General features: G+C 47.2%; 1 protein-coding gene across 11 annotated transcripts in view; it reads left to right on the top strand.

The window, feature by feature from the left end:
• The window catches only part of BRCA1 (BRCA1 DNA repair associated), a 107,673-nt gene extending 97,412 nt beyond the window's left edge, over positions 1 to 10,261 (top strand). For all 11 annotated transcript variants that reach the window (XM_030923113.1, XM_030923115.1, XM_030923111.1 and 8 more), the window contains 4 exons: positions 2,526 to 2,580; positions 4,462 to 4,535; positions 6,540 to 6,600; positions 8,756 to 10,261. In XM_030923113.1, coding sequence (XP_030778973.1) covers positions 2,526 to 2,580; positions 4,462 to 4,535; positions 6,540 to 6,600; positions 8,756 to 8,880 — 315 coding nt within the window. In that variant the 3' untranslated portion in view covers positions 8,881 to 10,261. The remainder of the gene's footprint in view (positions 1 to 2,525; positions 2,581 to 4,461; positions 4,536 to 6,539; positions 6,601 to 8,755) is intronic.
• Positions 10,262 to 23,645: the final 13,384 nt, after the last annotated feature.

Genomic DNA, 23,645 nt, shown 5'->3' with positions numbered 1-23,645 from the left:
CCAGCCCAAAACTTCAGATTTCTTGTCTCATAACTAGACATCCTCATCACTGAGTGTTAGCCTGGATGTAAGCATTCCTAATCTTTTGTACTTTTCATGTCAGCATTTGGCTCCAGCTAGCTGCCTGGAGAGAAATTCTAGCATTATGAGCATGCAGGTCCTATCAACAGGTTGGGGGTGCAGTTTATTCATACAGATAGTGAGAGTGGCACAGATGGATGCTGTCCCTTAAAACAAACAGACTTGTCTTTGGGAGGCTGAGGCGGGTGTATCATGAGGTCAGGAGTTCAAGACCAGCCTGGCCAACATAGTGAAACCCCGTCTCTACTAAAAATACAAAGAATTAGCCAGGTGTGGCTGGCGTGGTTGCTCATGCCTGTAATCCCAGCACTTTGGGAGGCCAAGGCGGGCAGAGCATGAGGTCAGGAGATCGAGACCATCCTGGCTAACACAGTGAAACCCATCTCTACTAAAAATACAAAAAATTATCCAGGCGTGGTGGCGGGCGCCTGTAGTCCCAGCTACTTGGGAGGCTGAGACAGGAGAATGGAGTGAACCCGGGAGGCAGAACTTTCAGTGAGCCAAGATTGCACCACTGCACTCCAGCCTGGGCTACAGATCAAGACTCTGTGTCCAAAAAAAAAAAAAAAAAGCCAGGTGTGGTGATGTGCACCTATAATCCCAGCTACTTGGGAGGCTGAGGCAGGAGAATTGCTTGAACCCAGGAGGTGGAGGTTGCAGTGAGCTGAGATCACGCCATTGCGCTCCAGCACAGGTGACAGTGCGAGACTCTCCCAAAAAAAAAAAAACAGACTTGTCCTGCTGCCCTTTCTTTTCCCTCTGGCAGGAGAGAGAGAGAGAGTGTGTGTGTATATGTGTGTCCATCTGTCCATCCGTCCGTCCATCTGTCTGTCTATCAAGGGGGAGGGTGACCACTTTCTAAAAGGCCATCCATGTATTTTTAGCTTCCTGATTTTTTTCTGATTTTTTTCTTTATGGCAGTCTCTTTGAAGCCAGGTGAATTTTAGGCCTTGGCAATTTTCTTTTTATTGGAATGGGAAGGTCAAGAAAATGAGAGTCACCCAAAACATATCCATTCAAATGATACAATTTTAGGGTTTATTTTTAAGTGATACCCAAGTTTTTTGCTAAGAACCTATGCCAGTGTATATATGAGAGTTTGCACTGCCCCATATTGTTGCCACCAGCCACATGGGACTGTTTAAAGTTAAATTTTACAAATCAGCCAGTCGTGGTGGTGTGCACCTGTAGTCCCAGCTACTTAGGAGGCTGAGGCAGGAGGATTGCTTGAGTGCAGGAGTTCAATGCTGTAGCAAGCTATGATCGTGCCACTGTACTCCAACCTGAGTGACAGAATGAGACCTCATCTCTTCAAAAAAAAAGAAAAAAAGAAAAAAATTAAAATATGAAGTTTAGTTCTTCATTCACCCTAACCACATCTCCAGTGCTCAATAACTATATGTGACTCATGGCTACCTTATTAGCATAGATATAGAACACTGTGACTATCACAGAAAGTTGTTTTGAACAGTGTTGGCAAGCCCTGTAAGTGGAAGAGGCGGTGCAGTGTGATCTGTGTCTTCAGGAAACCAGGCAGTCAGACCAGTTCAATGAGGAGAGGCAGAACATGGCTTCACTTCTAAGTTAAAAACTGCTTGGATGGCCTAAAGATACAATGGCCATTCTCAGAGTAGTGAGAAGGAAGGAACAGATGTTTAGGGAGCTAGAAGAAAGTCAGAGAGGGCCGGACGCAGTGACTCATGCCTGTAATCCCAGCACTTTGGAAGGCCGAGACGGGCAGATAACGAGGTCAGGAGTTCAAGACCAGACTGACCAACATGGTGAAACCCTGTCTCTACTAAAAATACAAAAATTAGCCGGGCGTGGTGGTGGGCGCCTATAATCCCAGCTGCTCAGGAGGCTAAGGCAGGAGAATCACTTGAACCTTGGGAGCAGAGGTTGCAGTGAGCCCAGATCGCACCACTACATTCCAGCCTGAGTGACAGAGTGAGACTCTGTCTCAAAAAGAAAAAAAAAAAAAAAAGTCAGAGGAGACAAGGAGCATGTACACCTAAAATCAATATAGACCCCTCTGCTGATGGGGTCATGGTGAGTACTTGAGGTACCAAGTCTGGATAAACATCAAACTTCAGCCAATAGCTTTGAGTTTCTAGCCATCCAAGCCTTTTATTAAACATACAGAAGGACCTTTTTTCCCTTTCATCTAACAAGTAAAAGCACCTACAAAGAATGCCTATAGAGTGTAGGTTAACTACACATACACTTCAAAAAGATCTTCTGAAATCCTTTAGTGTTCTGGACATTGGACTGCTTGTCCCTGGGAAGTAGCAGCAGAAATCATCAGGTGGTGAACAGAAGAAAAAGAAAATCTCTTCCTTTTTGAAAGTCTGTTTTTTTTTTTTTTTTGAATAAAAGCCAATATTCTTTTATAACTAGATTTCCTTCTTTCCATTCCTCTGTCCCTCTTTCTTCCTCTCTTCCAGATCTTCAGGGGGCTAGAAATCTGTTGCTATGGGCCCTTCACCAACATGCCCACAGGTAAGAGCCTGGGAGAACTGCAGAGTTCCAGCACCAGCCTTTGTCTTACATAGTGGAGTATTATAAGCAAGATCCCCCAATGGGGGTTCCTCAGATTGCTGAGATGTTGTAGAGGCTATTCTATTTCTCTACCACCCTCCAAACAAAACAGCACCTAAATGTTACCCTATGGCAGAAAAAAAGCTATACCTTGTCCCCCTTCTCAAGAGCATGAAGGTGGTGAATAGTTAGGATTTAGTATGTTATGTGTTCAGATGGCATCGAGCTGCTGTTAGTGCCAACATGTTAGTGAGAAAATACCTTTGGATAGGTAAAACTCAAGACGTTCTGCTCTTCCTAAACCATCTTAATTTACTTACATAGAAGAAAGCACAGCAGCTGGCCCACCATGGACAGACCCAGAGCAGGGTAAGATTCTCAGTGAACATTTTTGTTTTTTTTTTTGTTTTTTTTTTTTTTTTTTGAGATGGAGTCTCTGTCGCCCAGGCTGGAGTACAGTGGCGCGATCTTGGCTCACTGCAACCTCCACCTCCCGGTTCAAGTGATTCTCCTGCCTCAGCCTCCCAAGTAGCTGGGACTACAGGCACATGCCACCACGCCCAGCTAATTTTTTGCATTTTTTTTTTTTTTTAGTGGAGACAGGGTTTCACCGTGTTAGCCAGGATGGTCTCGATCTCCTGACCTCGTGATCCACCCGCCTCGGCCTCCCAAGGTGCTGGGATTACAGGCCTGAGCCACCGCACCCAGCCCTCTTGGTGAACATTTTCTAATTAAACTTGACACTGAATACAATGTTATACTTAGGACTGCAATAAAGCTCACCTGGAGTTGGGCAGCACAAAGGCCCTGGTGTGTGTATAAATTTGGTTTGTTCTTTTCACAGCAAAAGCTACCCACTTTTGCCTCCTATGCCTGCTTCTGCCCATGGACTTAGGTCCTCTTACACCTTAGAGGAAGCCTTAGCATCTGGTCACAGGCAGATGAGTGACAGCAAGAAAACCTGGCTGCAATGTAATTTTGTTTCCATCCTCTTTATTAGTTATCAATTGGATTTTTATGAAATTTCCAAGTTCCACTCAAGGATTTCTCAGTGTTTTTTTACTTTGGTATAGTGCAAACCAGGGTTGCCAGCAAGTATTATTTTGGGGGTGAGTTAGTCAGCCTTCGTTCAGTCAGACAGACAGGAGCACCTCAGCAATTCCCAGAAACAGGCTGATGAGAAAGAGCAACATACATGAATGTCTTGAAGAACACATCCAACAGGGCCCACTAGGCAGTTCTGATTTTACAGGTACACGGAGAACATCTCCACAGTCTCTTCTGATTTCTTTTCCCCTGAGTATATGGATTCCAGCTCAGCATGTAGCCTTTCCCTGCTGAGTCTCTAACCAGGATGACATGTACTTTTTGACTGGATGAATTATCTTCCCGTCTCTTGACATTTACAGTAATTACCACCAAGTATGGTATTTTCAGTGGCCATGATTATCAATTACCAACACAGAATTAGGATGAAGGGAGAAAGGGAGGGAAGGAAGGTGGGTGTTTTTTCACACAGTGTCTTAGCCAGCAATTTAGCAAATTAATTGAAATTAGATCTTCGATTTTTTTTTCTTTCAAGCATTTTATTTGAGAGACTGTCAAACCTTATACCAAGTGACCTTATAGAGACTGATAACCAGAGTACATAGCATATCAGTGGCAAATTGACTTAAAATCCATACCCCTGCTATTTTAAGACCATTGTCCTTTGGAGCAGAGAGAGAAACTCTCCCACTGAGAGGTCTTGCTATAAACCTTCATCCGGAGAGTGTAGGGTAGAGGGCCTGAGTTAAGTACACAGATTACTGGGGTGATTTTATGTCTAAATGTCCTGTTTAGATCAACTGGAATGGATGGTACAGCTGTGTGGTGCTTCTGTGGTGAAGGAGCTTTCATCATTCACCCTTGGCACAGTAAGTATTTGCTGCCCTGTCAGAGAGGAAGGACACAGTATTCTCTCCTGTGATTGAGCAAGACCGGCACCTGTCAGTCCCTGTGGACGCCCCTACTGTAGCCTCAGAAGTCTTCTCTGCCCACAAAGCTGTGCCAGAAGACTCCATCTGTAAGGGATGGGTGAGGATTTGAGAACTGCACATATTAAATATACTGAGGGAAGGCTCTTTGCCTCTCTTTTTGCCATATGCCCCTCCCTCTCCTCTCTGACTGCCCCAGCATACTGTGTTTCAACAAATCATCAAGAAATGATGGGCACTGGGCGTGGTGGCTCATGCCTGTAATCCCAGCACTTTGGGAGGCCAAGGCAGGTGGATCACTTGTCAGGAGTTTGAGACCAGCCTGGCCAACATGGTGAAACCCCATCTCTGCTAAAAAAAATACAAAAATTAGCCAGGCCTGGTGGAGCATGCCTGTAATCCCAGCTACTTGGGAAGCTGAGGTGTGAGAATCGCTTGAACCTGGGAAGCAGAGGTTGCAGTGAGCCAAGACTGCACCACTGCACTCCAGCCTGGGTGACAGAATAAGACTTCGTCTAAAAAAAAAGAGAGAAAAGGCCGGGCGCAGTGGCTCATGCCTGTAATCCCAGCACTTTGGGAGGCCAAGGCAGGTGGATCACGAGGTCAGGAGATAGAGACCATCTTGGCTAACATGGTGAAACTCCGTCTCTACTAAAAATACAAAAAATTAGCTGGGCATGGTGGCGGGTGCCTGTAATCCCAGCTACTTGGGAGGCTGAGGCAGGAGAATGGCATGAACCCGTGAGGCGGAGCTTGCAGTGAGCGGAGATTGTGCCACTGCACTCCAGCCTGGGTGACAGAGCGAGACTCTGTCTCAAAAAAAAAAAAAAAAAAGAGAGAGAGAGAGAAAAGCTAGGCACGGTGGCCCACGCCTGTAATCCCATCACTTTGGGAGGCCGAGGTGGGCAGATTACGAGGTCAAGAGATCAAGACCATCCTGGCCAACCAACGTGGTGAAACCCCGTCTCTACTAAAAATACAACAATTAGCTGGGCGTAGTGGTGCATGCCTGCAGTCCCAGCTACTTGGGAGGCTGAGGCAGGAGAATCGCTTGAACCCGGGAGGCAGAGATTGCAGTGAGCCGAGATCACGCCACTGTACTCCAGCCCAGGTGACAAAGCGAGACTCCGTCTCAAAAAAAAAAAGGAAAAAAAAAAATGATGGACTGGGCCTAGCGCCTCACACCTGTAATCACAACACTTTGGGAGGCCAAGGTGGGAGAATCGCTTGAGCCTGGGAGCTCAAGACCAGCCTGGGCAATACAGTAGGACTTCAGGTCTACAAAAAAATTACTAAAAATTAGCTGAGGCCAGGTGCGGTGGCTCATGCCTATAATCCCTGTGGGGAAGTTGAACCCAGGAGTTTGAGACCAGCCTGGGCAACCTGGTGAAACCCTGTCTGTACCAAAAATACAAAAAAATTAGGCCGGGCGCGGTGGCTCAAGCCTGTAATCCCAGCACTTTGGGAGGCCGAGGCGGGCGGATCACGAGGTCAGGAGATCGAGACCATCCTGGCTAATATGGTGAAACCCCGTCTCTACTAAAATACAAAAAACTAGCCGGGCGAGGTGGCGGGCACCTGTAGTCCCAGCTACTCGGAAGGCTGAGGCAGGAGAATGGCATGAACCCGGGAGGCGGAGCTTGCAGAGATCCAGCCACTGCACTCCAGCCAGGGCGGCAGAGCGAGACTCCGTCTCAAAAAAAAAAAAAAAAAAATTAGCCAGGGGTGGTGGTATGTATCTGTAGTTCCAGCTACTTGGGAGGCTGAAGTGGAAGGATTACTTGAGCCCAGGAGGCAGAGGTTGCAGTGAGGTGAGATCACACCACTGCACTCCAGCCTGGGTGATGGAGCAAGACCCTGTCTCAAAAAAAAAAAATGATGAAGTGACAGTGCCAATAGTCCTGCTCTCACACTCTCAATGCTCTTTCCTTCCTGGGAATCCAGGGTTTCCACCCAGTTGTGGTTGTGCAGCCAGATGCCTGGACAGAGGACAATGGCTTCCATGGTAAGGTGCCTGCATGTACCTGTGCTATATGGGGTCCTTTTGCATGGGTTTGGTTTACCACTCATTACCTGGTGCTTGAATAGCACAGTTATGAGCACATTTTGAATATTTGTTGAAGGAATGGCTAAAATGTCTTTTTGACGTTTTTATTGTTTGTTTTATATTGTAAAAGTAAGACATGAACTGTTTCCATGGGGTGGGAGTAAGATATGAATGTTCATCACAAAAATATAAATCAAGGCCAGGGATGGTGGTTCATGACTATAATTCCAGCACTTTGGGAGGCCAAGATGGAGGCCAAGGTGGGAGCCTAGGAGTTTGAGACCAGCCTGGGCAACATAAGGAGACTTCATCTGTACAACAAATTTAAAAAGTAGCTGGGTCTGGTGGCAGATGCCTGTAGTCGCAGCTACTTGGGAAGCTGAGGTGGGAGGATCACTTGAGCTCAGGAGGTCGATGCTACAGTGAGCCGCGATCATACCACTGCACTCCAGCCTGGGGAACACAGCGAGACTGTGTCTCAAAAAGAAAAGAAAAAGTATAAATTTACACAAAAACAATAAAATAATCCCAGTAATTCCACTACTTGGAGATGATCACCATAAAATTCCACCAGGCATATGTGCATATATATACACATGTGTATTTTATATTTATTTATTTATTTTTTTTTTTTTTTTTTTTTTTTTTTGCGACGGAGTCTCGCTCTGTGGCCCAGGCTGGAGTGCAGTGGCCGGATCTCAGCTCACTGCAAGCTCCGCCTTCCGGGTTTACGCCATTCTCCTGCCTCAGCCTCCCGAGTAGCTGGGACTACAGGCGCCCGCAACCTCGCCCGGCTAGTTTTTCATATTTTTAAGTAGAGACGGGGTTTCACCGGGTTAGCCAGGATGGTCTCGATCTCCTGACCTCGTGATCTGCCCGTCTCGGCCTCCCAAAGTGCTGGGATTACAGACTTGAGCCACCGTGCCCGGCCCTGCACATGTGTATTTTATAAAATGTGATCATAATTACACTGTTTTGCTTTTTTCCTTAAGATATCACATACATTTTCACATTGTTAAATTACAGTGCTGTTTTCCTGGTGGCTTTCCTTTAACAGATTGAAGGTCATGTTAATACGGTTGCCAGAGGCTGTGGGCTTTCACCACCAGTCACTCCTTGGGCCTCTTCAGAGCAGGCCTTATGTCCTGAAGCACTGCTTTTTTTTTTTTTTTTTTTTTTTTGAGGTGGAGTCTCACTCTGTCACACAGCAGGCTGGTGTGCAGTGGCCCAGTCTTGGCTCACTGCAACCTCCACCTCCTGGGTTCAAGTGATTCTTCTGCCTCAGGATCACCTGACATCAGGAGTTTGAGACCAGCCTGGCCAACATGGCGAAACCCCATCTCTACTAAAAATACTAAAAAAAATTAGCCAGGCATGGTGGCACGCACTTGTAGTCCCAGTTACTTGGGAGACTGAGGCAGGAGAATCGCTTGAACCCGGGAGGTGGAGGTTGCAGTGAGCTGAGACTGCACCATCACAATCCAACCTGAGTGACAGAGCGAGACTCCATCTCAAAAAAAAAAAAGAAAAATATAATTATCCTGGAGTGGTGGCAGGCACCTGTAATCCCTGCTACTTGGGAGGCTGAGGCAGGAGAATCGCTTGAACCTGGGAGGTGGAGGTTACAGTGAGTTGAGATCGTGCCATTGCACTCCAGGCTGAGCAACAGAAGCAAGACTCTGTCTCAAAAAAAAAAGGCCAGGCGTAGTGGCTCACGCCTGTAATCCCAGTACTTTGGGAGACCAAGGCGGGTGAATCACCTGAGGTAAGGAGTTCAAGCCCAGCCCAGCCAACATCGTGAAACCCCGTCTCTACTAAAAATGCAAAAATTAGCCAGGTGTGGTGGTGTGTGCCTGTAATTCCAGCTACTCGGGAGGTGGAGACAGGAGAACTGCTTGAACCCGGGAGGTGGAGGTTGAATGAGCCAAGATTGCGCCATTGCACTCCAGCCTGGATGATAGAGCACGACTCCGTCTCAAAAAAAAAAAAGTAGTTGGCTTCTACCTCATTAATCCTAAGAACTCACACAACCAGGACCCTGGAGTCTATTGATTAGAACCTGGTCCAGGAGAATGAATTGACACTAATCTGTGCTTGTGTTCTCTGTCTCTAGCAATTGGGCAGATGTGTGAGGCACCTGTGGTGACCCGAGAGTGGGTGTTGGACAGTGTAGCACTCTACCAGTGCCAGGAGCTGGACGCCTACCTGATACCCCAGATCCCCCACAGCCACTACTGATAGCAGCCAGCCACAGGTACAGAGCCACAGGACCCCAAGAATGAGCTTACGAAGTGGCCTTTCCAGGCCCTGGGAGCTCCTCTCACTCTTCAGTCCTTCAACTGTCCTGGCTACTAAATATTTTATGTACATCAGCCTGAAAAGGACTTCTGGCTATGCAAGGGTCCCTTAAAGATTTTCTGCTTCAAGTCTCCCTTTGAAATCTGCCATGAGCACAAAATTTTGGTAATTTTTCACCTGAGAAGATTTTAGACCATTTAAACGCCACCAATTGAGCAAGATGCTGATTCATTATTTATCAGCCCTATTCTTTCTATTTGGGCTGTTGGCTTAGGGCTGGTAGCACAAAGTGGCTTGGCCTCAAGAGAACAGCTGATTTCCCTAAATTTGCTTCTCTAAAACCCTGTGTTCACAAAGGCAGAGAGTCAGACCCTTCAATAGAAGGAGAGTGCTTGGGATGGATTATGTGACTTAAAATCAGAATAGTCCTTGGGTAGTTCTCAAATGTTGGAGAGGAACACTGGGGAGGAAATTCTGAGGTAGTTATTAGAAATGAAAATGAAACTTGAAGGCTGGGCATGGTGGCTCATGCCTGTAATCCCTGCACTTTGGGAGGGTGAGGCAGGTGGATCACTGGAGGTCAGGAGTTCAAAACCACCCTGGCCAACATGGTGAAACCCCATCTCTACTAAAAGTACATAAATTAGCCAGGCATGGTGGTGGACCCCTGTAATCCCAGCTACTCAGGTGGCTGAAGCAGAAGAATCGCTTGAGCCCGGGAGGTGGAGTGGCTACAGTGAGCCAAGATCATACCACGGCACTCCAGCCTGGGTGACACAGTGAGACTGTGACTCAAAAAAAAAAAAAAAAGGAATATGAAACTAGAAGAGATTTCTAAAAGTCTGAAGTATATTTGCTAGATTTCTAAAGAATGTGTTCTAAAACAGCAGAAGATTTTCAAGAACCGGTTTCCAAAGACAGTCTTCTAATTCCTCATTAGTAATAAGTAAAATGTTTATTGTTGTAGCTCTGGTATATAACCCATTCCTCTTAAAATATAAGACCTCTGGCATAAATATTTCATGTCTATAAAATGACAGATCCTACCAGGAAGGAAGCTGTTGCTTTCTTTGAGGTAATTTTTTTCCCTTTGCTCCCTATTGCTGAACCACACAGCTTCATAAATAACTTTGCTTGCTGAAGGAAGAAAAAGTGTTTTTCATAAACTCATTATCCAGACTGTTTATAGCTGGTGGAAGGACTAGGTCTTCCCTAGCCGCCCCCCAGTGTGCAAGGGCAGTGAAGACTTGATTGTACAAAATACGTGTTGTAAATATTGTGCTGTTAACACTGCAAATAAACTTGGTAGCAAACACTTCCACCATGAATGACTGTTCTTGAGACTTAGACCAACTGACTATCTCAGAGCCTTTTCACTGTGCTTCAGTCTCCTCCTCTGTAAAATGGGGGTGATGATAGTATCTACCTCTTAGGATTTATTGAGGCAGCTTAAATACCTTTTGTATTTCCTGTTGCTACCAAAACAAATTGTTGCAAGGTCAGAAGTCTGAGGTGGCTCAACTGTTTCTTTGTTTCAGGTTTCATGAGGCCAAAATAAAGGTGTTTGCAGGGCGTTTTCCCTTCTAGAGGCTCTGGGAATAAGTCCTTGCAGTTTTAGAACTAAGATCCCTGTTTCCCACCGGCTGTCGGCTGGGCATCATTCTCAGCTTGTTGAGGTTCCCCACATTCCTAGGCTTCTGGTCCGTCTGCCTCCATCTTCAAAACCAGCAATGGGTGGTCAAGTTTTTCTCACACTGAATCTTGCTGACTGCTGCATCTTTCTAACTCCTGCCAGAGACATGTCTCTGTTTCTAAGGACTCAAGTGATTAGATTGCACCCACCTGGTAATCCAAAGTGATCTTCATATCTTAAGGTCCATAGCCTTAGCCATACCTGCAAAGTCCCTTCACAGCAGTACCTAGATTAGTGTTGGATTGAATAACCAGAAGACAGCAATCAAGGGAAGACATCTTTAGAATTCTGCCTACCACTTGTATTTACCATGCTTAATCCACAGATGACATTCTCTATCATTATTTCCTGGTCCTCACACTGCTCAGAGATTGGAACCCTTTTTGAGCAAAGAGAATGAAGTCATCACACAATTCAGTCCTGCTGTATTTGCTGGAGACAGTGAAGGAAGATAGGGAAAATGGAGCTAACTGCCAATATTACATTTTATATCAGTCTTTATCATAGCCCTATGAAGTGGGTATTTGTTACCTCATTGGAAAAATGGGAGTTGAATCTCAAGTTCCTTGATTGTAAGATTTTACTCAGATTTGCACAGCTAATAAATGACTACATGAAGATCCAAAGCCACCTTTCTGTTCCCATCATCAGCTTTCCATCTGCCTCTGTCACTGGACCCTGGGACAGAAGGTTCAAGCCTTAAGGGAATGTGGGGAGAGAACTAGATTTTGAGGGGAACTCGCACTCACTTCCTTTTTGGGCCATGGTAGGAGATAATAAAAGCAGCCCCATGTCAGGCAAAGTGTCTTACAGGAGTGGATCATGGCTACTATTTCCACTTCTCTCGGGCCTTCCAGCTTATGACTGTATCTTAGTTGTCAAAGCCTTCCAGTTCATCCTCACCTACAGCTTGACTTCCCTAGGGCCCATGCCAGCTCCCTGTCTACCTGCCAGCGAGTTGATGAGTCTCTGTGTTAGCAGTAAAGTCAGGCAGGAAGCAAGCAGAAGTGCTACTGGGCCTTGAGGCTAAGCCAGGCGTCAGCCTTCTGACCCCATCACTTTGGGGTTAATAGGAAAAGCGGTATCCATCTAATACAGCCTCCCTTTTCAGGAATAGTGAGTGAAAGCAAAGATGACTAAAATACATTAAAGTTTTCTGTAATTGTCTCTAAGGTCTCCCAACAAATATACACCCCATCTGTTTCAAGTTCTGCATAACCTTTCCCAAAAGTCAAGTTCAGGCCCTGACCTCATGATGCCTGGCCCAGGTTAAGAGTCTACCTGAGGGGCCAGGTGCAGTGGCTCACGCCTATAATCCCAGCACTTTGGGAGGCCGAGGCGGGCGGATCACCTGAGTTCAGGAGTTCGAGATCAGCCTGGGCAATATGGTGAAACCCCGTCTCTACTAAAAATACAAAATTAGCCGAGCATGGTGACACTTGCCTGTAACGCCAGCTACTTGGGACGCTGAGGCAGGAGAATCTCTTGAACTGGGAGGCGGAGGATGCGGTGAGCCGAGATTGTGCCATTGCACTCCAGCCTTTGCAACAAGAGTAAATCTCTGTCTCACTAAAAAAAAAAAAAAAAAAAAAATAGAGTCCTACCTGAGGATGGAGTTAATCCACATTCCTTTGACCTCTGACTTTAAGATGTCCTCCCACTTTTCCACCCCACAATCTCTAGCCCTCTCTGGGCACAGCAGCACTTGGAACTGGTTCCTGTACTGCCTTTATCTCATTTTACAAAACAAACTTCTACAAAGAAGCTGGAAAGGAAGGAGAAAGGATTATCATGCAGGCACAGGGAGGGGGCCTAGAGAAGAGCTCTGGCAGATTATGTCCCTCCTAAAAAATGCAACCAGAATCATCAACAAAGTATCGCCTCAAAAACATGCAGGAGAAAAAGAAAGGAATCAGTGTTGGGGTAGTTGGAGCGGAAGGAGCCAAGCTGCCCAGAATGTGTCCTCTGAAGGCTGCGAGGAGCAGATAAGGTCAGCCCCAGAGGCAGACGGCACACAGAAAATGGCAGGATGAGGGAGAGCTGCAGATTTACGCAAAGAAGCCCCAGAGAATGGGGCCAGCTACCCAGGGAATGTGGGGGCTCACTTATCAAAGACTACTGGAAAATGGCTGAGCCGGCAGCCCCCTCCACTATAGTGATGCCTGGTACTCTTGAACACCCGGTAACTCTGCCTATAACAAGGAGAAAATTAAAGAAACTAATCTGGCCAAATAGAAAATTAAGGAAAACTAGAAACAGCTCCCATGGAGAGCAGGGATTGGGGAGGTGTAGAGGGAGCTGATCCTGAATGTCTGGAGGACCAGGAGAATGTAAGCAATTGTTTAAGGGACTAGAAGGAACCGAGATCTAGAGACATCCCCCCGACTCTGGTGGCTGGGGAATATGAACTGTGGAGACATGGTTTCAAGAACTCAAAATGGGCCGGGCACGGTGGCTCAAGCCTGTAATCCCAGCACTTTGGGAGGCCGAGACGGGCGGATCACGAGGTCAGGAGATCAAGACCATCCTGGCTAACACGGTGAAACCCCGTCTCTACTAAAAATGCAAAAAAAAAAATCAGCCGGGCGAGGTGGCGGGCACCTGTAATCCCAGCTACTCTGGAGGCTGAGGCAGGAGAATGGTGTGAACCTGGGAGGCAGAGCTTGCAGTGAGCTGAGATCCGGCCACTGCACTCCAACCTGGGCGACAGAGCGAGACTCCATCTCAAAAAAAAAAAAAAAAAAAACCTCAAAATGATATGTGACAGCTTAACATTACAGTTCAGTGTAAGGTTCTCAAAGCATGATCCCTTGATAGGAGTGTGAGGGGGCAACACCATCACCTAGGAATTTGTTAGATATGCAAATTCCCAGACTCAGTGAATCCCAGACAGGTGGGGCCAGCAACCTGTGATTCTGCAACAGGCTCAAGTTTGAGAACAAATGGCTTAGTGTAAGGGGCTGCTAATTGGTATATAAATGTTACCTGTGGTCTATTCTTTTGTCTGTAGTGAATCTTGGGCTTGTTAAGGATAAATAAGGTTTGTGGGCTGGTAAGTGGTTCGCTACATGGTTGCAACAGCTGACTTCAGTTAACTTCAAAAAGGCCCTTTAAGCAAAGACAGTAGTCCCCCCACTTATCCATGGTTTTGATTTCAGTTACTTATGGTCAACCATGGTCCAAAAATATTAAAAGGAAAATTCCAGAAACAAGTCATACGTTTTAAATTGTACACCATTCTGAGTATTGTTTGACTTGTTCTATTTTATTAGTTATTGTTGTTAATCTCTTACTGTGCCCAATTTATAAATTAAATTTTATCATAGGTATGAATGTATAGGGAAAAACATCATATATACAGGGTTTGGTACTATCTGAGGGTTCAGGCATCCACTTGTGGTCTTGGAACATATCCCCCGCAGATAAGGGGGGACTGCTGTACAATGCAAGGGACAAAGAGTAAATTATATTAGCAATCTAGGAGCAGAAGGGCAAGACTGCTTTTTTAAAAAACAGCTAAAGGTTTAGGAGGTTTTATTAATATTTAAATTGTATTGAAACCACAGCTGCAGCCTTTGACTCCAGCACAGAGATACGCAAATGTGGCTTTCAAAAGAAAGGCAATTTCAGACAGCCCTCAAGGTAACAAGAACAAATAAAACAAATGATTTTGTAATTTATTGACTAATGGTGCGCAAGGCACAGACACCCATACCCTGTGAGAGTCAGCAACAGCTGAGCTCTCTGAGGAGAGAAGGGAAAGCCAGCCTGGAGGGAGATGCAGGCCGACCCATAGACAGTAACAGAAAAGACACAGAGCAGGCAGATGGGAGAAGAAGACAACTGAATTAAAAGGGAAGGAAAATGAAAACCCAGCCCTGGATCCTGTAGACCATCTGATCTTGCTGGCTCTCAGCAGCAACAACAATAATCATTAATGACTATCATTTGCCACACTTCTACTAAGTGCCACGCACTATTCCCCACATACAAATGAGGAAAATGAAGCTTTGAGAGGTCAAGCAACTTACCCAAGGTCACACAACAAAAGGAGAGGGCCAGATTCAAACAAAGATTTGTGTGAGGCTGAAGCCCTGTGCTCTTTCCAGCGCATTACACTGGGAACCAGTCCTGGGAGGCGGTGAATAACAATAAGCTTAATGATTGAGGGGACACTTTGTGCCCAGTTCTGTGGTATTCTGTATGGGCATGCGTGTGTCTGTGTGTGCGTGTATGTGTGTAGCTATGGAAAACAGGGTGAAAAACTCCATTTCTGACCTTCAAATTGGTTACTATCCAATGAGTGAGGCAAGAAAAGAAAGCCAAAGAAAACTTGCAGAATTCTGGTGTAAAAGTTCTTTTGGGGCCATGTGGTGGGGCCAGGCTCTGCCTGTTGTGGGAGACTTCTGGTGGAGGCCTCTCAACTGGGCCTTGGGCCTTGGGCCTTGAGTAAGATTTAGCCAGTTGAAAACGAACGCTGGAGATTCCACAGGCCTAGGTGAGAGCCTCCAGCTGCTAGAATTGGAGGAAGGAGCACCTGATCCAGAGAGATAAGAAAAGACAAGAGAGTCCTGAAAGGATACATATCTCTGACCCTTTGTCCCCACCCAATCTCCCCAGACCTTCCATCCCAAGCCCAAACTCAACCTTTCCAATTCCTTACCCGCTGCTCCTTTTTAGGCACCCTGGCCACCAAATATAGGAACCCATAAAGTTTGCTCATACTCTATGTTCTACTAGGCAAGTCCTGATCTGCCATCTCCACAGGCCCCAATCCTGCCCCCTCACCCCTACAGAGCCTTCCCTGGGTTTTCTAGGCCAGAATCTCTCCCCACTTAGAATACTCCAGAAGTTTTGCTTTATTTGTGACACTTTATTCAGTTGAAGTTATTTGTGTGCGTATTTTGTGCTCTATTTGACTAGAAGGTCCTTATAATCTCTTATGACCATAATTATTTTATCTTTGATATAACCCAGTTCTGTAACTAGCAGATACTTTGTTAGGCACCCAGTGAGTTTTTCCTGAATGAATGAAGTAAAGGATGAATGAATGGACTCAGTACATTGAAGGGCTTATCCAACTACTGGTTCCACTCTCAAGACCTTTGGAAAACTAGCCATGGTCTGGAATGCTAATTATCTTTAATGCCTTTTGCCCATTTTTCTATGATCCTGACTTACTCCAAAAACAATATAAGGGATCTAAGTGTCCAAGAATGGCTCCTTCTAAACCCACACCTAAGGATTTTCTCTTTTTTTTTTTTTTGAGACAGTTTCGCTCTTGTTGCCCAGGCTGGAGTGCAATGGTGCAATCTCACTGCAACCTCTGCCTCCAGGGTTCAAGCAATTCTCCCTGTCTCAACCTTCCGAGTAGCTGGGATTACAGGCGCCCGCCACCACGCCAGCTAATTTTTGTATTTTTAGTAGAGACAGGGTTTCACCATATTGACCAGGCTGGTCTCGAACTCCTGACCTCAGGTGATCCACCTCGGCCTCCCAAAGTGCTGGGATTACAGGCGTGAGCTACCACACCCGGCCTCTTTGATTCTCTTTTGCCTATCATGTAGTCTACTACCCCTTTGTAAATAATTAGACCAATGTCCACCCAGACAGAATAACATTTTCCCCTATCCATCAGCAAGGTCTTCGCCATGATGGACATTCAAGGCAGACAGAGAGACTGCTGCTGCAATAACTGGGGAAATAATTATGGTGTTCATGATGATTTATTTGCAGGTTCAAAGCATTAGCCCAGCCATTATCTCTCCCACTTCACTAGGATAAAATTGCTAACCGCACTTTATAGGTGCTAAAACAGGTCCAGGGCCTTGTCAAAGGTCACTCAGTGAGCTGGTGGCAGACCTGGAAATAACTAGCCTAGGAGTCCCTATTCATTAGGCCACAGATGGAAATGCCCTCATTATGCTGTCTGGGCTATGTCTGGGAGAGAGTCAACTAACTGGACTCCAGTTGAACGGAGATATGCACTGGAAGATAATGGGAAGTTTGTGACTATAGAGTGTTTTTCTCTGCAGTGCTGCAGCCGTTGGCACTGGTTAATTCCAGAGGGCGTGTGTGTGTGGGTGGGTGGGTGTTTAAAACATTATTGCACGTCCTAGATGAGGGAAGAGAGGGTGAATCCAAGGTAACAGATACACAGGTAAGCAGATGTTTGCCATCTTCTCTTGAAAGTCATATAAAACCAAATATAAAAAATTAGCCAGGCATGGCAGCGTGCACCTGTAGTCCCAGCTGCTGGGGAGGCTGAGGCAGGAGAATGGCGTGAACCCGGGAAGCAGAGCTTGCAGTGTGCTGAGATCACGCCACTGCACTCCAGCCTGGGAGACAGAGCAAGACTGCATCTCAAAAAAAAAAAAAAAAAAAAAAAAAGTCAGCCGGGCGCGGTGGCTGAAGCCTGTAATCCCAGCACTTTGGGAGGCCGAGCCGGGCGGATCACAAGGTCAGGAGATCGAGACCATCCTGGCTAACCCGGTGAAACCCCGTCTCTACTAAAAAATACAAAAATCTAGCCGGGCGAGGTGGCGGGCGCCTATAGTCCCAGCTACTCGGGAGGCTGAGGCAGGAGAATGGCGTGAACCCAAAAGGCGGAGCTTGCAGTGATCTGAGATCTGGCCACTGCGCTCCAGTTTGGGCGACAGTGCGAGACTCCATCTCAAAAAAAAAAAAAAGAAGTCATATAAAATCAAATGACAGTGTATTAGCAAGAGAAACTCAACTTAGGAGGCTCTTCCCAGCTGTTAGGCTATATGACTCTGGAATAAGCTAGTACACATTAGGTAGAAAGTCTAGGATTGTCCCTAGGGTTCTAGGTGGCAGGAGGTCTTTCCTGGAGGCAAAGGACTGTGGGGCTGTCTCAGGGCCTTCTGCAGCTGCTAAAGTGAGAAGCCTGCCGACGGGATCATCCCCAAGCCCACAGAAGCTCTGAAAGCTATGGAAACCAAGATCTGTACAGAAGCCACTTCTGGTTTCTAATGCCTGAGAAATTAAGATGGAAAAAAAAATTCCCATGGAAATTCACGAATGCAAGAATGTACTGGGGCCGGGCGCGGTGGCTCATGCGTGTAATCCCAGCACTTTGGGAGGCCAATCACCTAAGGTCAGAAGTTCAAGACCAGCCTGGTCAACATGGTGAAACCCCATCTCTACTAAAAATAGAAAGTTAGCCAGGCATGGTGGCGTGCACCTGTAATCCCAGCTACTCAGGAGGCTGAGGCTAGAGAATCACTTGAACCCGGGAGCTGGAGGTTGCAGCTGAAAGAACACATTCCTCAACACATCACAGCCTTGAGCACATCACATCCCCCCATATGCCTCCACTTCCTGGGCCTGACAAACACATCACAGCCTTGAGCAATGCCTCCACTTCCTGGGCCCGACACAAACACATCATAGCCTTGAGTACAACCGTTTGTGAAAGCGCAGGAACCAATAAGAAGGCTGCTAAAAGCATAACTTAACATTAACATGTAAACCAATTGTAATGCTGTAGCCTAGGGAAATGCCTTGTTCCTCTGTAACCTGACAAGTCCTGTTTCCCCCGAGCTATAAAAAGCAAGGGCACACATTGTTCCGGGCCCTCTTGTATGTTGTGGAACGGAGGGACCAAGTTCGAACTTGCATTAAAGATCCTTGCCGCGGCCGGGCGCGGTGGCTCAAGCCTGTAATCCCAGCACTTTGGGAGGCCGAGATGGGCGGATCACGAGGTCAGGAGATCGAGACCATCCTGGCTAACATGGTGAAACCCCGTCTCTACTAAAAATACAAAAATCTAGCCGGGCGAGATGGCGGGCGCCTGTAGTCCCAGCTGCTCCGGAGGCTGAGGCGGAGCTTGCAGTGAGCTGAGATCTGGCCACTGCACTCCAGCCCCGTCTCAAAAAAAAAAAAAAAAAAAAAAAGATCCTTGCCGCTTGGCTTTGACTCTGGACTCTGGTGGTCTTCTTCGGGGAACAAACGGTCTGGGCATAACAGCAGCGAGCTGAGATCATGCCATTACACTCAAGCCCAGGCAATAAGAGCAAAACTCCATGTCAAAAAAATAAATAAATAAATAAAATAATGTTCTACAATGTGGCCACAGGTCTGTGCTGGCTAAGGCAGTGACGTCCCCCTCCCACCAAACCCTAAGCCTTCTAACGTCATCCTAAAGCGTGGGGATCACCTCTTCACCTCAGGCCAGCTCTGGGCTTTTCTCAGTCTATTCACCAGCCTCCATTAGTCCTCAGCTCTGCTGAGGCCTCAGCAGCTTCCCAGTCCCGCTGAAGGCTGTAGGGCATCGAATGGGCAGAGGGCATAAAACCTGAGTCCAGAGGTGGTGGTTGCATAACATTGTGAATGCACTAAATGCACCTGAATTGTATATTTTAAAATGGCTAACTGTATGTTATGTGAATTTCAATAGATTTTTTAAAAAAATCAAACTGAGCCACCTTTGGGGTGGGGAGAGGAGCTGGGCCAGGCTCGGAGGATTTGAGGGTTGAAACTCCTTGCAGGGAGTGCAATGAACAACAATGGGGAGGCCAGTCTGGGCCTCCCCACTCCTCCTCCAGGACCAGATGGGAACTGGGGCTAGGGAGAAAGGCCCAACTGGGGCAGCGCTGGGCTCTGGGCAGAAGAGAAGCACTCAGTGAATGTGAGGAGGCTGCAGCCGTGGGCTCATTTGCATCATAAGTGATTGGTTTTCCCTGCTCGTCCCTCATTAGGACACAATGGACAGTTGTTTGCTGGCGCAGCAGATCCATTTACCAAGGGAGAGAGGAGACAGAGCACAAATGACCAATGGGTAATAGTGTCGAAGGGTGGGCAGCCGCGTCCCCTCCCCTGTGCTCCCAGGCCACTGGGACTCTTGTTCTCACACAATGAGAAGGGACCTTAGAGAGCAAATCACCCCTTCACTTTATAGAAGAAGAGACTGAGGTGCTGAGAGGGGGTAAGACTTGCTGTGGTCAAACAGCAAGAACATGGCAAACCTAAGCATTTTAGACTCTAACCTCTGGATCCTTTTTCTTTGAGACAAGGTCTCGCTCGGTCATGCAGGCTGAAGTAGTACAGTAGCACAATCTCAGCTCACTGCAACCTCTACCTCCCAGGCTCAAGTGATCCCTCCACCTCAACTTTCTGTGGGCCACCACACCTGGCTAATTTTTATAGAGACAAGCTCTCACTGTGTTGCCCACATTGGTCTCGAACTCCTGGGCTCAAGTGATCCTCCAGCCTTGGCCTCCCAAAGTGCTAGGATTACAGGTGTGAGCCACAGCACTGGGACTGTTTTTTTGTTTTGTTTTGTTTTGAGATGGGGTTCCACTCTGTCACCCAGGTTGGAGTGCAGTGTTGTGATCACTGCTCACTACAGCTTCAAACTCCTGGTTCAAGTGATCCACCCACCGCAGCCTCCTGAGTAGCTAGGACTATAAGTATGTGCCACCACACTTAGCTAATTTTTATTTCTTTTATTTTTTCTAGAAACAGTGTTTCCCTATGTTGCCCAGGCTGGTCTCAAACTCCTGGGTTCAAATGATCCTCCCACCTCAGCCTCCTGAATAGCTGGGATAACAGGTGTGAGCCACTGCACCGGGCCTGGATTCTAAACTGTCATTTGAGGTTCACTTCGTTTGCCCACAATACCTTCTCCATGTTCCCATTCCCATCTCTGTGGTCTCCTGTTCCCGGGGCCTTTGTTTCCATCATTCTGTCTCTTGTGTCTATTTCTTTTTCTCTGTTTCTGTTCCTCTCTGTATCTTTTCCTCTTGGTTTCCAGGCAGCTAGGATAATTACTAGACTTCTAATTAACCCCTTCCCTAACAAAGGTGGGTCTGGCATGAGAGGCAGCAATTTAGCAAGTGTCTTGGTTTGTTTTGGGGATAGGTTGGGACACAAAAATATGTGTTGGGGCCTATTATAAACCAGTCACTAAGACAGACACATAACACACTTTATCTCATTTCATCCTTTCAATCTTGCAAGGTAGGTGTTCTTAGAGACAAAAAGGGTGAGGCTCAGAGAGGTTAAGTAACTTGTGCAAGGGCACCCAGCTAGCAAATTGTAGTTACCTGACTCCAAAACCTCTGTTCTTCCATCTCACACCCTGGCACAGGGTCTAACGCAGGGTAAGGGGCTCATTGATTCCAGACTCAAGTGAGGCACAAAGTCGCTGAAGGAGACCACTGTTTTGTTACTCTCCTCTAGGCAGCAACTGCCTCCCACCAGAGCCCCTCCTCCTCTGAGCCCCTTCTGCAGGGTGGCGAAATCTCACAAATGCAAGCTTTTGCCCCTGGGGAGATGGGGAGGCAGTGATCAAGAGAGAAACCTGACCAACCCAGACCAACCATGGGGGTCTCCCTCCTGCTAACACCCCTCCCGGTGGTTCCCCGTCTGCCCCTCCCCTTCATGGGTCAAGCCTGCTGGCGTCTGTGTCTGTTTCATTGTGCTGTGGGGGAAGGGGAGAGTCAGGGGTGAGTGGGTGTCTGTGTGCATGAACATAAGGCCTCCCGGTTCATTCTGACACTGAATGAAAAACTCACCAATTATTCGTCCAATCTCATTAATATGCAGACAGACATCTGTTATTTAGGAGTCAATAGCAGAGGCATTTTCTTGTGGGGAGGGGCACTAGTGTACATGACTCTCTTGTCTCTCGGCTGCTAGCGGGTAGCTACTCGGGAATCATCCCACACTTCCTGACCTGGAGCCTCCCCACTCTCTGACCCTCACTCACAGCCTTGAGGACAGCAAGTAAGGGATTGACCAGACAGATGGAGGGAGATCTGAGAACCCGGCTGAAAGGAAGGAAGCAGGAGAGGAGCTGCCTTGTGTAGAACAGAGAACAAAACGCTAAACCCTTTCCTGGGGAAGAGAATGTGGAGTCGGGGGAGAGAGCTGTGCCAAGAGTGCCTGCCCCACTGGGCATCTCAAGAACATGACCCCTTCCCCCACACCTTCCTCAGCCTGTAGGACAAGTCTGAGTGCATCTGAAGCAGGGAGAGGGTCACTATGGCAACATGAAGTCCTCACCCAGAGACTGCAGAAAAAGTAGTAAGAGTTCAGAAAAATGGAGACCAAGGGACCTCAATCTTTGGAGGAGTCACTAAAGCTCTCTTCAGGCCCAGGATAGGTGTGGGAACAAGACATAACCACCTCCTGCTTCCTGTCTTCTGTCTTCCTCTAGCCTTCCAGTCCCAGCACAAAATACCCCTCTAAGAAGCCTTTCCCGACTCCCTCAGGCCCGGTTTAGAAGCACTTAAGCCTTGGTGTCGTGGTTGTAAAGAATAAAAGTTGACATCAGCTCAGCAACACAATGAGGAAGATGTAGTGATCCGCCCCCTTTTCTAGGCGCAAAAACTGAGGTTTACAGAGGTGCTGCGCCTCACCAAAGACTCCCCAGGGAAGAAGCAGCAGAGCTCAACCCAGGCCCCGGGACTTCTGCCTCCGAATCTGAAGCTCTTCCCATGACTGTCCCTACTGGGAGGGCCAGAGTCACAAGGGGAGGACCCTTGTCAGCTGAAGTGTTTCAGGAGTTTGATTGAGTCCTTTCTTCCCATCCACACTGTCCCCCCTCCTCCCTCCCAGGCAGGCTTATTGCCTAGGTTAAGAAACACCAGGGCGGGGCGCAGTGGCTCAGGCCTGTAATCCCAGCACTTTGGGAGGCCGAGGAGGGCAGATCACGAGGTCAGGAGATTGAGACCATCCTGGCTGACATGGTGAAACCCCGTCTCTACTAAAAATACAAAAATTAGGCCAGGCGCGGTGGCTCACGCCTGTAATACCAGCACTTTGGGAGACTCAAGCAGGTGGATCCTGAAGTCAAGAGATCGAGATCATCCTGGCCAATATGGTGAAACCCCGTCTCTACTAAAAATACAAAAATGGCTGGGCACGGTGGCTCACGCCTGTAATCCCAGCACTTTGGGAGGCCAAGGCAGGTGGATCATCTGAGGTCGGGAGTTCAAGACCAGCCTGACCAACACGGAGAACCCCATCTCTACTAAAAATACAAAATTCGCCGGGCATGGTGGCACATGGCTGTAATCCCAGCTATTTCGGGAGGCTGAGACAGGAGAATTGCTTGAACCCAGAAGGCAAGGTTGCCGTGAGCCGAGATCACGCCAGTGCACTCCAGCCTGGGCAGTAAGAGTGAAATTCCGTCTCAAAAAAAAAAAAAAAAAAAAAAAAAAAACCTAAAATTAGCTGCGTGTGGTGGCACGCACCTGTAGTTCCAGCTACTCAGGAGGCTGAGGCAGAAGAATCGCCTGAACCTGGTAAGCGGAAGTTGCAGTGAGCTGAGATGGTGCCACTGCACTCCAGCCTGAATGACAGAGCGAAACTCTGTCTCAAAAAAAAGAAGAAGAAGAAAAAAAAAAAAACAGAAACACTGGCAGCCATCACAGTGTGATTAGTTGTTTATTTCATTAAATGTTTAACGAGGCTACATTGTTTCCCAAACCAGTCTAGTTGGTGAGGGAAACAGCTGCAGAGAAGAAAGCTGAGTGACTCCTGCATCTGGGGTGGGGAAGGGAATAAGGTCTCCTCCCTTCAGCCTACAGAGGCCTTTGAGGATCAGGAACAATCCCATTCCCTCCTCCCACCCACTGAGCTCCTCAGCCCAGAGCCCTCCTCCCCAGAAACAAAACATCTGGCAATCCAGACCTGCAGAAAGGGACCAAAAATCCATTCCTGGTAGTATTGAAAAGGTATTAAATTTTGGGGGTTCCTCCAGCTGACTGATCATTCTAATTATGTTTGCATTCCCTGAGCTCACATGGCAGGAGATGGAGGTTAGAGGAAAGAGGGGGCACAAACACTCCACATTCTACACTTTGGTGATTGCAGGCTTGAACGTGCTATGCACTGAGAAGTCCAAAGTGGAAAAGAGAAGCCACTCAGCTAAAAATCACAAGTCGATTTTTATGGCAGGTCCTTGTGGGGAAAGGGTCAGTCCTCAGAGACAGATGGAAATCCACCTAGCTGGGCCTGGAGCCCCTGCCCTCTCCTGTACCCT

The sequence above is a fragment of the Rhinopithecus roxellana genome, chromosome 19, assembly GCF_007565055.1.
Source record: "Rhinopithecus roxellana isolate Shanxi Qingling chromosome 19, ASM756505v1, whole genome shotgun sequence".
Taxonomy (NCBI): Eukaryota; Metazoa; Chordata; class Mammalia; order Primates; family Cercopithecidae; genus Rhinopithecus; species Rhinopithecus roxellana.
This window is presented reverse-complemented; position numbering and strand designations above follow the sequence as displayed.